Consider the following 12,126-nt stretch of genomic DNA (forward strand, 5'->3'; position numbering starts at 1 on the left):
CATACAATATTCTATTATACGAATAAACCACAATTTATCTATTCTGTTGTTGATGCATACTTGGGTTGTTTCTGATTATTTGCACTTATAAAAAATGCTGCTGTTAACATTCTTCACTTGATCTTTGCCAAAAGGCAGAGAAGCGATGCTCTTAACATTCTTGCATACATCTCTTTGTGTCTATATGTTAAGGGGTTCTCTATGATAAATGGCTAGAAGTAGCTGGGTCATAGTGAATTTACATATATAACTGATACTGTAGCATATTCCATGTTACTGATATAAACACTACTTTCTGCAGAGACTTGCCATCCTCAAAGATGAAACAAAACACCAGTAAGTATATTTGACAGTGTTCTTTGCAATTTTGACCAGGCTTACAAACCCTATACAAACTTTAAGACTCAATAAACACAAATGAGCTTCAGACGGCGTTTGAACATATTTTATTTAAGCATGGGCTTTTAGCGAGGTCCACCCTACAGTGTACCCTTTTAGTTAAGTTAATACAGAGTTCAGGGCTACAGGTCCATCACAATGTTGCTGGTGTTGATACAACTTCATCAGTAGGTAGGAGTATGACCCGCAGAAAAAACAAGCCACAAAGAGAACACAATGAAAACACCCACTGTTTTACAAATCACTCTGTTACCACAGACACAAGATGGCAATTTACTCCTGGTCAATCAGCCACAGAACATTTAAAAGAAACCTTTAGACAAGGAAATGGGAACTCCCTTGTGGGAGACAGGGTTTTCATCCACAATTTGTAAGTAGAAAATATTTCAAGGTCAAGCATTTCTCTTATCCACAAAACAACGCTAAACCAACATACATTTTTAAGGAGTATATTTAAGGTACAATATCTTTACAACTATCTTCTCGAGTAGGTATTTCAAAGAATTTTCTGCAGAATATAAGTAGCTCGAAATTCAGCAGCAAAATATTGCAACGTAACAAGTAAATACAGTGTCCATGTTATATAGTAGAAGAGAATACATTAAAGGACTCATGATAATTTAATCATATAAAACATGATACACAGCTGAAATACAGTCCACTTAAATAGCGTTGTGACCAAGAATGTTAAATGCCATTTTGAACATAAAAAAAAAAAATCTCTTAAATTTTTGTGCTTAAAACTTTTTTTCCCCCTGTTAAACTATTTCTTATTTCCAATACTGCCACTGTAACTGATATGATGACAGATCACCATTTTCACGGACACATTAACATGAAGACACTTACTGATGAGAAAATAAGTCACTTAGCATTAGTTCACAGTGTGGGACAGTGGTGGGCACTCGGTCTTGAGAAGGGCTTTCCGGGAATCCCCAAGTCCTTCCTGGGAGTTTCCTGGTCTCAGGTGCAGTGAGAGGTTTAAAAGAAGGAAAAGCAACGCGTCACATGTTGGAAGGGAAACGAAACGTTTTGATTCCTCATGGGTTTCGCCTAAGTGACCTTCGTCTTCTGTTGTAGAAGTGCCTGAGCCCATGCTGCCGTGAAAAATTCATCATGTAATTTTGTTTGCGGGTGCTGTTGCAAGCAGGAAGGACAGAGGCAGAGAGGGAAAGGAGAGAGAGCATTAAGTCCAGTCCCTGAGAGTGCAGTCCAGTCTAAGTTCTAAGTCACCCTGATATCTTAATGTGAAAAATTTCAAGGTTAATAGGTCATGATGACACTGCCACCCTGGGACAGAACAAGTGAACTCTGACATCTGTATTCTCTGCTTTTGGCCTTGAAGAAACCCCCTTCTATTCATAAGTGAGCTCCAAACCAGAAAAACAAATTAAAAAAAAAAAAAGGCAAATTCTTTTGATTCATAGCAGGAGTAAACTGAAATTGGGGATTTAAGCTTTTTTATTCTTGAATCTTTTCTGAAAACATTTATTTGGGTGAATTTCACTTGAGAGATAACATGTGCTGTTACCCATTACCTTATTTAAATCCATTTTTTTCACAAGTAGGAAACATAATTCGATTCCTTTAATAAACATTTTCATTTAAGGCAGAAACAAACTTATTATCTGAATCAACTTGACATTCCTATTTTACACAGTCTCGAGGCAAATGAAGAGGTAAGTTTCCCCCTGAACGTTGGATTCCACTACCTTCTTTAATAAAGAATAAGCAGCTGGGTTCATATTCTGTAAATATCACCTTATGAAAGAGACACTCCACTGAAAACATATCATAAGAAACTAAGTGTGATGAAATGTGTAATCATCTTTGCATGCATATATTTCCCCTTTGTTTGTACATACTCAGATTCATACATACTAGGTGTGAATCTGGTAAAAATACTGAAAATGGATTTTAGGAGTCTGCAGGGAATTGTGCAAAACTGGTAGAGACAGCTGTTTCGGTATGGAAAACATATTTCAAAAAGGATCATTATCTACTAAGTGCTTCTATGTAAAAAGGACAATGCATTGAACCAGTCAGGTGTCTGTCATGAGAAAGAATCCTGTTACCTCTTTAGGCACAAAATATTGGGACTGGCACTAGCTGTTCCCCCGCCAGCACTGTAGGTCACCTGGGGCCCTTTCCCTGAGCTACTACAGTGGTTTGAACTAGCCTCCTCATTGTCCCCCCTTAGGAAACACCACTGAAAAGAAATCACAAAATACTAAGAAAGCATCATTGATTGTGTAATTGTATGTACGTGTGTGTGTATCTTCCCACACATACATACAGTGGATTTTATTTTGGATTGGCAAATGTTTTATGATTTGTGATAATGTCACATTTGCTAGGGAACTGGGGAGCAGGTGCCTGTTGTTCCAATCTTTCTGGAATGCTGAAGTGCCGCTTGGCAGGACCTCCCGAATGCCTTTTTTTCTTTTAAAAATTAAAAAAAATTCTAATCACAGTTGATATTCAATATTATATTAGTTTCAGGTTTACAGAATAGTGGTGAAATATTCATATAACTTATGAAGCAGTCCTCCTGATAAGTCTATTACCCACCTGGCACCATACAGAGTTATTACGATATTATTGACTAGATTCCCTATGCTGTACTTTACATCCCTGTGACTATTTTGTAATTGCAAATTCATGCATGGGCTCTGCACACAAGTTTCAGTAAACTTCCCCTCAAATTCCGGCTTTACCTTGTTAAAAAGGCATTCACAATGCTCTTGTCTATGGGGCAACATCCAAGTCAATTTAGCCAGATATTTCAAATCTTCTACACCTTTAATCTTGTTCTGTTTCTCAAGTCTTTCTTTTACTATACCTCATCCCTATCCCTACACAGACTGCTCTATCCAAACTCACCTTGAACTTCTTCCACCTGCATCAGTTGCCAACCTCAACATCACTTCCTAAATTTCTACTTATTTTTCAAGTATGGCATTTTACTAATTGCTCACCCCCTCCAAAAGTGATTCCACTCCTCCCTGCCCCCCGCCTCTACTTTGAACACTCCTAGTGCTTATTTTCTGCTTTGAATGGAGACAATTTGGCTCCCCATGACTAAACATTTGTGGCAGCCTATCCCTCAATTTCCCCCACCCCCACCCCACAGCCTGAGCCTCCTGCCTCACCAACAGCATGGTCATGGTCAAGGCATGTTTGTTGAACTTTTGATGACTTACTGATTGGATTCCTGTTGTATAGCATTACTCTTTAACTATAAGGAATAACTGCAAAGTTAAAGCAATGACAATTATTCTGTTGAAAGCACGTTTAAAGATATAAGGTACTCAAAGAGAATTTAAAATATTTTACATTAAAAAAAAAGATAAACTCAGAACATTCAAGATGTTTAGTTATCTCAATGGAACAAAGGAACATTTAAACAAAAATTGCCATGCATGATTAATGGCTTTAGAGCAACTTCTCCATATCACTATGTATTATGGACTGACTTAAATTCCTCATCTTTGTATGTGAGAAAATAAATATTAGCAGGTTTTAGATCTTTAATACCTCTACTATCAGCCCAGTGTAGAAGCTTATATCTAATCTAGCATTTTGATTTATTGGATACTTATGAATTTCATATAAATTTATGTATCAGCAGCATATCTTTGGATCCCTGCAAATGTTGATATGCACACAGCATTTGCTATAGATTTCTGGTGCTTATATAGTCACATTAAAAATGGCCACATTTTCAAAGCATCCTCAAAATTGACTAGTAATTTTGTATATGAAACATAAATATCTTCCGAGTAAGTTAGGTTGGAATTTAATGAAGCAGATTTTTCCAGTTTTATAAGTTTTTAAAATCAAGCACCCTGGCAAGCTATGCCAAAATGCTATCTGCCTCTAGAACCATTTCATACACTGACATGGTTATTGAACAGTTACTGGGGCCTCTAAACTGTTTAACTTACAGGATTGGGCACGAGGGAAATTTTAAGCTTAAAGAGCTCATGTTTATTTTTTGTGTGGAGCAGATCTGTGAGCCTATTTTTGTTTTGGATACACAGAGATGTATTGCTGTAGATAACCTTGTAACCAAAATAACATGTGGTAGAATTTTAAAGATTTATATTGTCACTGCATTATAGAGAAAGTAATTTTTATTACATGTCCAATGAAAGCAGATGTTGTTCATCCTGACACATATCAACCGTGCTAACTGACATCAATTTGCTTTGGCTATGGCTGAACTAGGCCTGTTTTAAAATTCTTCTACTATGAGTAAGTCATTAAAAGAAGGGAAAATGAATACCAATGACTTCTTGGAAATGCGAACTTTAATTTCCAATTCTGTTTAGGGAGTTTAGGGACTTAGATGGCATATGAGATTATTGGATTCTTCCCTATTTCTGCACAGGAAATATGGATATTGCAAGATCTTTCAAGAACTAGTGACTCTGTTCTTTTGAACTGTTACTATCTTAGGTCATTTATTATTGTGAAAAAAATTCAATTGATTTTTAATAGATTTTTAAAGGAAATGGAGAAGACAGAGTCTTGGGAAACATAATTTGAGCTCACAGACCATTTAGGTACTTTTGTTGATCAGTAACTAATCCATTTCTCATAAAAACATATGATGTAATAAATAATGCTTTACATAAATGCAGAAATGAGAACCCAGAGGACTGCCATATCTTTCGGAGAAATACTGGTGACTGTAAGATGGAACACTGCTGTTTAAATCAATCAGCGAGACTCCCTTACAGAGAGGAGGCTGCACATTCTCAAGGCCATGCATTTTCGGGGGGAGGGGGGGTGCATGTACGTAAGTGTAGGCTCACATGGCTCACTAATGTTGAAGATTTCATATTTATTTTCTCTGATAAATAAAATAACATTTATTAACATGTACCTCAGGGAGTTGTAAGGTTTAAATGAAAACCTGTAGCATAATCTGCAAGTGTTTAATAAGGGATAAACATTTTACCTTCTTCCCTAAGTATCTCCATTAGGGAACACATATAAATGTATGTGAAAGAAGGCCAATCTTACCTAAGGGTAAAAACCTAGAACTCACAAATATTAAGAATAGATCTATCCCCTTCTGCCAATTCATTCATTAACTTAGATTAGAATGGAGAAGTAAGGCAGCTGCAGCACACCTGATCTTCTAGAAGACATTCCATTTAATCAGGCCCCTAGCTCTTTTGCCCACATTTTTTATTTTCACTTTCCCCTCGTAATGAATATATGAATTGTGTGCACTTCAAGAGCACCTGATACAGTCCCAGGCTCAGGGTCAAGTTGTTTCCTCATGAAGAAATGCTGATTGTGCCCAATATTGTTTACATTTGAGAATAACCATAATGCAACTGAACTCTGAGTCTACGTGATATAGGTTTTAAAAGTTCCTGTATGTCTCAATATCACATGTAACTTCGTTTTCATATATATATATTTTTCAACTGCATAGGTCTTCAACAAAACTTCTCAGTTAACGTAGGTACAATGATGAAACTATTAGTAAACAGTACCCCATAATTACTAACAGGACTTACCTTACTCTAGTGGAAAACCAATGACAGCAAATAATGAAATATAACACAAGTTAAAAAATGCCTTTCAATGCATGCAGCACTGTGATTAGTCATAAAAGTCTGATCAGGTTTAGACGCAATATAGGATTTTTCATCTCTTTTGAAAATAAAAATTAAAGATGTTATTCCTTATTCTTCTATACCTAATATATACATATATTTAACTTTTCTATGTAATGCAACATGCAATATTTGCTCATAACCATATGTCAAGGTACATGTAGCTATAGTACTACATTTGGCATAAATGTTGCATATAAATATAAATATGAAAGTACTGTTTTAATAATCACTACTAATTTTATTTTCTGTTTTAAATTAATTACATTTTAGAAAATACTTATTCCTGAATATATTAAGGAATGGGCTTTCAAAAATATAAAATCCTCTATATCAGATAACAATCCAATTTAGTAAAAGACAAATATGCTTTACAATAAATGTAATATGCTCATTTCCATAAATCATTTGTGCCAAAAATATGACAGTATCTTGATAATGAATAGCATAAAGGAATGGTCATGATGGAACACATATTATTAAAATCTGATAAATGCATTTAAGATCATAGTTAGCAACATATTGGTTTTCAATTTTCAATAATGTGGTAATAATTTACTTTTTTGTAAATCAATTCACACAGGCTAACTCCTTACTGAGTAATTTACTTTCAGGATACACATGCAAAAAATTGGCCCACTCCATTATACACATGACAGCTGGTGACTTAAGACATGTACACAGGAAATGTGATGTGTGAATGAAATGCATCGTTTGGTGAGGAAGATTCTTAGGATAGAAGTATGAGTGCCCAGCAAAAACATTAAAACAATGAATTCACTTTTATCCTAAGAAGGATCCCACCAGCATGGATCTTGTGAGGGATCTGCCCAAATGTATTCACAAACATTTACTGAAAAACAAATGTTCTACACTAGCAAATGAATTCAGAGAGATTAAGTTTCTGACACTTGATTGTCAATGATTGTGTTATGCTTCATCATTCAGACATAACAGAGGGAAGGCTTTTTGTAAGCTTAGTGAGGCTGGAAAAAAGTGGCCTGTCAGTTTGGTTCATCTGTTCCATGGTAGATTAGCGAAGTGCTTTTCAAGGGCAGGTTTTATTGAAAAACATCAGAGTGGGAAGATTACTCTCTCAAACAAGCATCAAGCATAAATGACTTTTTTATCTTTATGGCGGGGTGGGGGTGAGGGGCTTGCCATTCTGTATATCCATATTTATGAAACTCAAATCCTTCCATAGGGAGTATTTTAAAAGAAGACATTAAATTAAAAACATAAAGTATTATCTTGTTCATTTAGGATGAATTCCTAAACCTTGAAATACTTTCAAAAGTGCTAAGTTTGTTCTCATCAAATTTATATATCTTCTTGGTTAATATGGGCAGTACTGAGATTACATTCAAGATACCATGCATGACCAATTTTTCTCTCTAAGGACTTTTAGCATGTGTACTTGGTGCACATGCACAATAGTGAAACTATGGTAATAAAGCTAGACTAAGGCCAGTCTTCACTCAGGACATACATTTAAAAAGTGTATCCCTCCCAATCACTAGTCACAAATTCATATTAGTGTGTCTCATTAGGTAGGGCTTGTACCTCTTCAGATATGGACCTCAAGTCCCCTCCCCCTCCACACCTGAGGAGTTAATATTACTAATTTATAGAACTAAATGTTATTATATAAAAGTATAGTGAATAGAGAGAATATTCATATTCAAAATATGTTTTTATTGATTTCAGAGAGGATGGAAGAGGGAGAAAGAGAAACATCAACGATGAGAGAGAATCATTGATCGGCTGCCTACTGCATGCCCCCTACTGGGGACTGAGCCCGAAACACCGGCATATGCCCTTGACTGTAATAGAACCCAGGACGCTTCGGTCTGCAGGCAGGCGCTCTATCCACTGAACAAAACTGGCTAGGGCAATAGAGAGAATATTTTGAATTAATAGGAATTCTTAGTGTATTCCTTCTCTCTATTTCTAAATATACATCTGTGGTAGCAAAGTTAAAATTAGTAATATTTGTAAATAATGACATGAGCTTTGGCTAGCTTCTTTGTGCCTCATTTGGTTGAAAGACTCTGGAAAATTATTTTGTTATATTTTTTGGAATTCTCTGCAACTTTCCTTTTATTTTAAGCCCATAAAATCAATGAATTATAGCTACCAATGGCAAATTAATTAGTGAATACTTTCAAAAACTTTTTGTGATGCTTCTGGAAAGAAATACTTTGAAAGTATACAGTTGACTCCAAAGGCAAGAGCAAAACATCAAAGACATATTTCTGAAAATATATATTCTTTGTATTGTATTTTTTAAACAACTCATTTATTGAACTCAACTTCATGTCTCTCCAAAAGAGGGAAAAAATAAAGTCCTTTAATGTTAACAAATTTTTGAATTGTCATTACAGAGCTAGCATTTGCTTTTAAAACTATATATGTAATATATATATATATATATATATATATATATATATATATTCAGTGATATGGTGATATGTATAAAGTTATACTATTTAAATTATTCTCTGAAAAAAGATGCAGAAATAAAACTCAAATGACGCAACAGTGTATGTGTGGCAATACTCTCTTATCATTGAAATGTTTTAGGGCCCTGCAGAATAAGAGCAGAAAGGTGCCTGGTGAGATACACATTTTTTCAAAGTATTAAAATACTGGAGCTGGAATGTACTAGTAAGTGAAATCTTTACAAATACCGATTATTGCTCCAGAAAAACACCAGAAACAGTAGGTGTGATCAACATGATAGATTTCATACCATCTGAACTTGATTCTTGTAATAATATCATGATGTTGGCAGCTGCTTATAAAACTTAGAACCAACACCAGGTATTCGAGACTTCCTTGGGAGTTGTGTGGTGATGCTGGTGTTCTGAGGGCCACTTAGGCAGCAGGTCCACAGGAAGCAGAGAACAGAGTTCTGCCTCCAACTTGGAAGGGTTATTTCCTACCAGGGAGCATATTTGCACTTTTGACCCCATGTATTCTTTAACTGTAGTCTAAGGGAGGAACTCACGGTGATGATACACCTCTGAAATCCAAGACAGATAACTGCGATTGCTTGGCTGGGTGGCAGGTGAAAAAACGTCTAGCTAAGGGAAGAAACTAGCATCCTGCCTTCTTCTGAGGACTGTTATGTTTTTAAGTTTCCATAGGAGTTGGCAATGCTTTGTCAGGCACAGGAAGCCCCGTTAGTGTAAACTGTCTTGGCAAGAGACTTGAAAGATATAAAGTGGTTATTGACTCTAAATTTGATTCTGAAGCAGTTTATTAGAATCACCCGAGGTGCTTTAAAAAAGGATTGATACTCAGGTCAATTAAAATCAAGACATCCGTAGGGACATTGCCCGAGCCCTAAGGGATTCTAATGTTTAATCAGATTGAGAAGCACTGCTCTGAAAAATGTAGGCAGGGCAGAATGGCTCTCGGGATGGTTTTTGGTCTATTTGGACATCGCTCTCTGGCCTTACTTTATATGTATTCATTTTAGAAACCAGGTTATTCTATTCTCCTGGATTAATGTAGTCTGAGGAAATTAATATCTAAGTAAGACATCAGCCTCATATATATAGATTCAAATGAGTCTGGACCGTTGTTTGAAACTTCAACTTTGTCTTGTGGAGGCAGAGCCCAGCAAGTTGTCCAAAGCAGCAGAGCGCACAGTGGGGGCTTGTGTAGGGACCGGGTTGCTCTTGGATTTGGGGGTTGATATGGATGCCATGCAAGCAGGTGCCTCAGTGAAAACTAAGACGAAGGCTAACTCAAGACTGAGAAATTCAGCTCATGGCTATGATTGAAAGAAAACAAATCTGGTAGGTTTCCTACCAATCAATTAAATAAATTTGCTTTCAAAATGACTGAAATCAGCCAAGGGGCTGATTTCATTATCGATTTGGTAAACAGAATGAACATTTGAACCTATCTACCGAGAAGATTCGCCTCTCCTTGCCAACAACTTGGAGCCATCAGTCCGAACCCGTCGAGACATAAGCATTCCAGTTCTACAGGAACTAGATTGTTAGAGAAAAAGCAAGTCATCTCTCTGTGCAACAGGCAGCCTGGCCAGGTGACAGTGGGGCCAACCTTACTACATGGGAGAAACTAACGGGGAACACCCTTCCCTTGTTAGGTGCTGGGGCTGGTCAGGAGGAATTTGAAACTTCAGATTCTTTGTTCTAGTTGCAACCGTGTCATTACATGGAAGAAAGCCTCAGGCATCTGTGGCAGAGAAGGTGCTTGTAACTGAGCACATTACCGTATTTTCCGGCATATAAGATGACCCCCTAATTTTACAGTTAAAACATAGGTTTAGGCCTATATTCGCTGTATAAGACTACCCCCCACTTCCGAGGCAACACCAGTTCTTTTCTTAATAGACGGCCTCTCTAACTCAGCCAATCCAAGCAGGCTTTTTATGCATGCAAATTATACATGTTCAGTACCCGAAGCTACACTGTGTTCTAGTAAAAAGCCTGCTCAGATTGGCCAGAGTCAGAGAGGCGGTCTATTAAAAAAAGAACTGGTGTTGCCTCGGAAGTGGGGGGTAGTCTTATACAGCAGATATAGGCCTAAACCTATGCTTTAACTGTAAAAATTAGGGGGTCGTCTTATACGCCGGAAAAAAACAGTAACTCGTAATACTCTGCAGGTTAGCCAATACATATCCTTTCCCTTTCAGGACTTCATTCCATTTTCTAAGGCAATCCAGATCTGGCGAAGACATTGTTTCCCATTTACCTGGAGACTTGGTTTGATCCAATTTAACTATTATTGTCAAATTCTTAAACTTTTTGCTTATTGCGTTTTCTAAGGGACATTCAGTTACACTGGGGGCTTTATTATTTCACGTTGACTCGAGTTACAGATTGAGTTGCTGAAGAGTGTAAGCCAAAATCCCGAGGGGATCTCTTCAGGAACAGCTCTTACTGAGTTAAGGAGCATGTCATATCGAAGGAATTCAAGCCTTTCTAAAGTGAACAGGGGATGCTCCGGATCAGATACTCACAGGACAACCTCCACGTGGTCCAAAGCCCATTGATCATGGCCTGTTCCGTTGTGGCGTGGCTGCCACCAGCGTAATAAAACTCCTTTCACCCGTGCCTCCCTGGGTCACAGACAGAAGGGCAAAGAGGTTAGACATGAGAAAACAGAGACCTTTCTGGTGTGTGATTTCCAGACTTCACACGTAACAGGCTAATCTAAATCAACAAAACTTGAGGTATGGAATTCAGATTTGCTTAGGTCACAGGACACATCTGAGAAGCATTAAATTTTATTCGCTCTTCAAGGACTTGCAATACGTGTATATCTCTCCCCCTAACTCCCCTTCCTATACTAGCAATGGGAAGAGCAACTCAGTCAACAAACATGATGTGCCTTCGGTGTGACGGGCGCTGTGCTAGGAGCCAGGGGTACAAAGGTGACAAAAAGCTACCCAAAAGTGACATAGTTGCCCACCTTTGGAAAATTTCACATTAATCGTACCCGGCAGAAATAAGTGTTGTTTTTCTACAGGACTAGAAATACTGGTTAGAGGAAGGGAAATATGAAAAAAAGCATGGCGGTTATGTTCTCTCCTGTCTTGTCCGAGGCCTTGCTTCAGTTTCTATCTGTTATTCTCATAGAAAACAGTAACACCACTTGGGAGATCTGGGTTAGTCTTGGCTCTGCCACCATTATGTTTGTGGTGTTGGTCCAGGAACTTCAAATGTCTAGCTCAAACTCTGATTCTCAGGGATCTTGTGAGAGACAATGCCTCTCCATTCCGGCCACTCACAGGGGGACGTTGTAAGACACCCTCTGAGCCTGTGTGAAGTCCTTGGGCTGGTGCTGCGCGATGACGTGCCAGGTGATCCCGTTGTTGATGCTGTACTGCAGCAGCACGGCCTTGTCCACTGCGTGCGGGCTGCTCAGGTCACTGTTGCAGCTGTCCGTCTGCGAGGCGCTCCCGATTTGCAAGACAAACATGATTTTGCTGAAAAAAATACAGGGGAAATCATCTTTAAAAAAATATTTATTTTTATTGATTTCAGAGAGAAAAGGGGAGGGGGAGATAGAAACATCAAAATGAGAGAGAATCATTGATCGGCTGCCTCCT

At 37.7% G+C, this 12,126-nt stretch overlaps 1 protein-coding gene across 3 annotated transcripts in view; it reads right to left on the bottom strand.

Moving 5' to 3' along the window:
* Positions 1 to 430: 430 nt before the first annotated feature.
* The window catches only part of RELN (reelin), a 372,425-nt gene continuing 360,729 nt past the window's right edge, over positions 431 to 12,126 (bottom strand). The window contains exons 62-65 of one of the 3 annotated variants that reach the window (XM_036429655.2): positions 11,806 to 12,003; positions 11,035 to 11,133; positions 5,937 to 5,942; positions 431 to 1,536 (exon numbers count right to left, since the gene is read on the bottom strand). In XM_036429655.2, coding sequence (XP_036285548.1) covers positions 1,440 to 1,536; positions 5,937 to 5,942; positions 11,035 to 11,133; positions 11,806 to 12,003 — 400 coding nt within the window. In that variant the 3' untranslated portion in view covers positions 431 to 1,439. Of the gene's footprint in view, positions 1,537 to 5,936; positions 6,073 to 9,955; positions 10,040 to 11,034; positions 11,134 to 11,805; positions 12,004 to 12,126 lie in introns of those variants that run through there. The other 2 variants (XM_036429657.2, XM_036429656.2) reach the window with 2 other exon arrangements.

The sequence above is a fragment of the Pipistrellus kuhlii genome, unplaced genomic scaffold (assembly GCF_014108245.1).
Source record: "Pipistrellus kuhlii isolate mPipKuh1 unplaced genomic scaffold, mPipKuh1.p scaffold_m20_p_10, whole genome shotgun sequence".
In the NCBI taxonomy this organism is placed as follows: Eukaryota; Metazoa; Chordata; class Mammalia; order Chiroptera; family Vespertilionidae; genus Pipistrellus; species Pipistrellus kuhlii.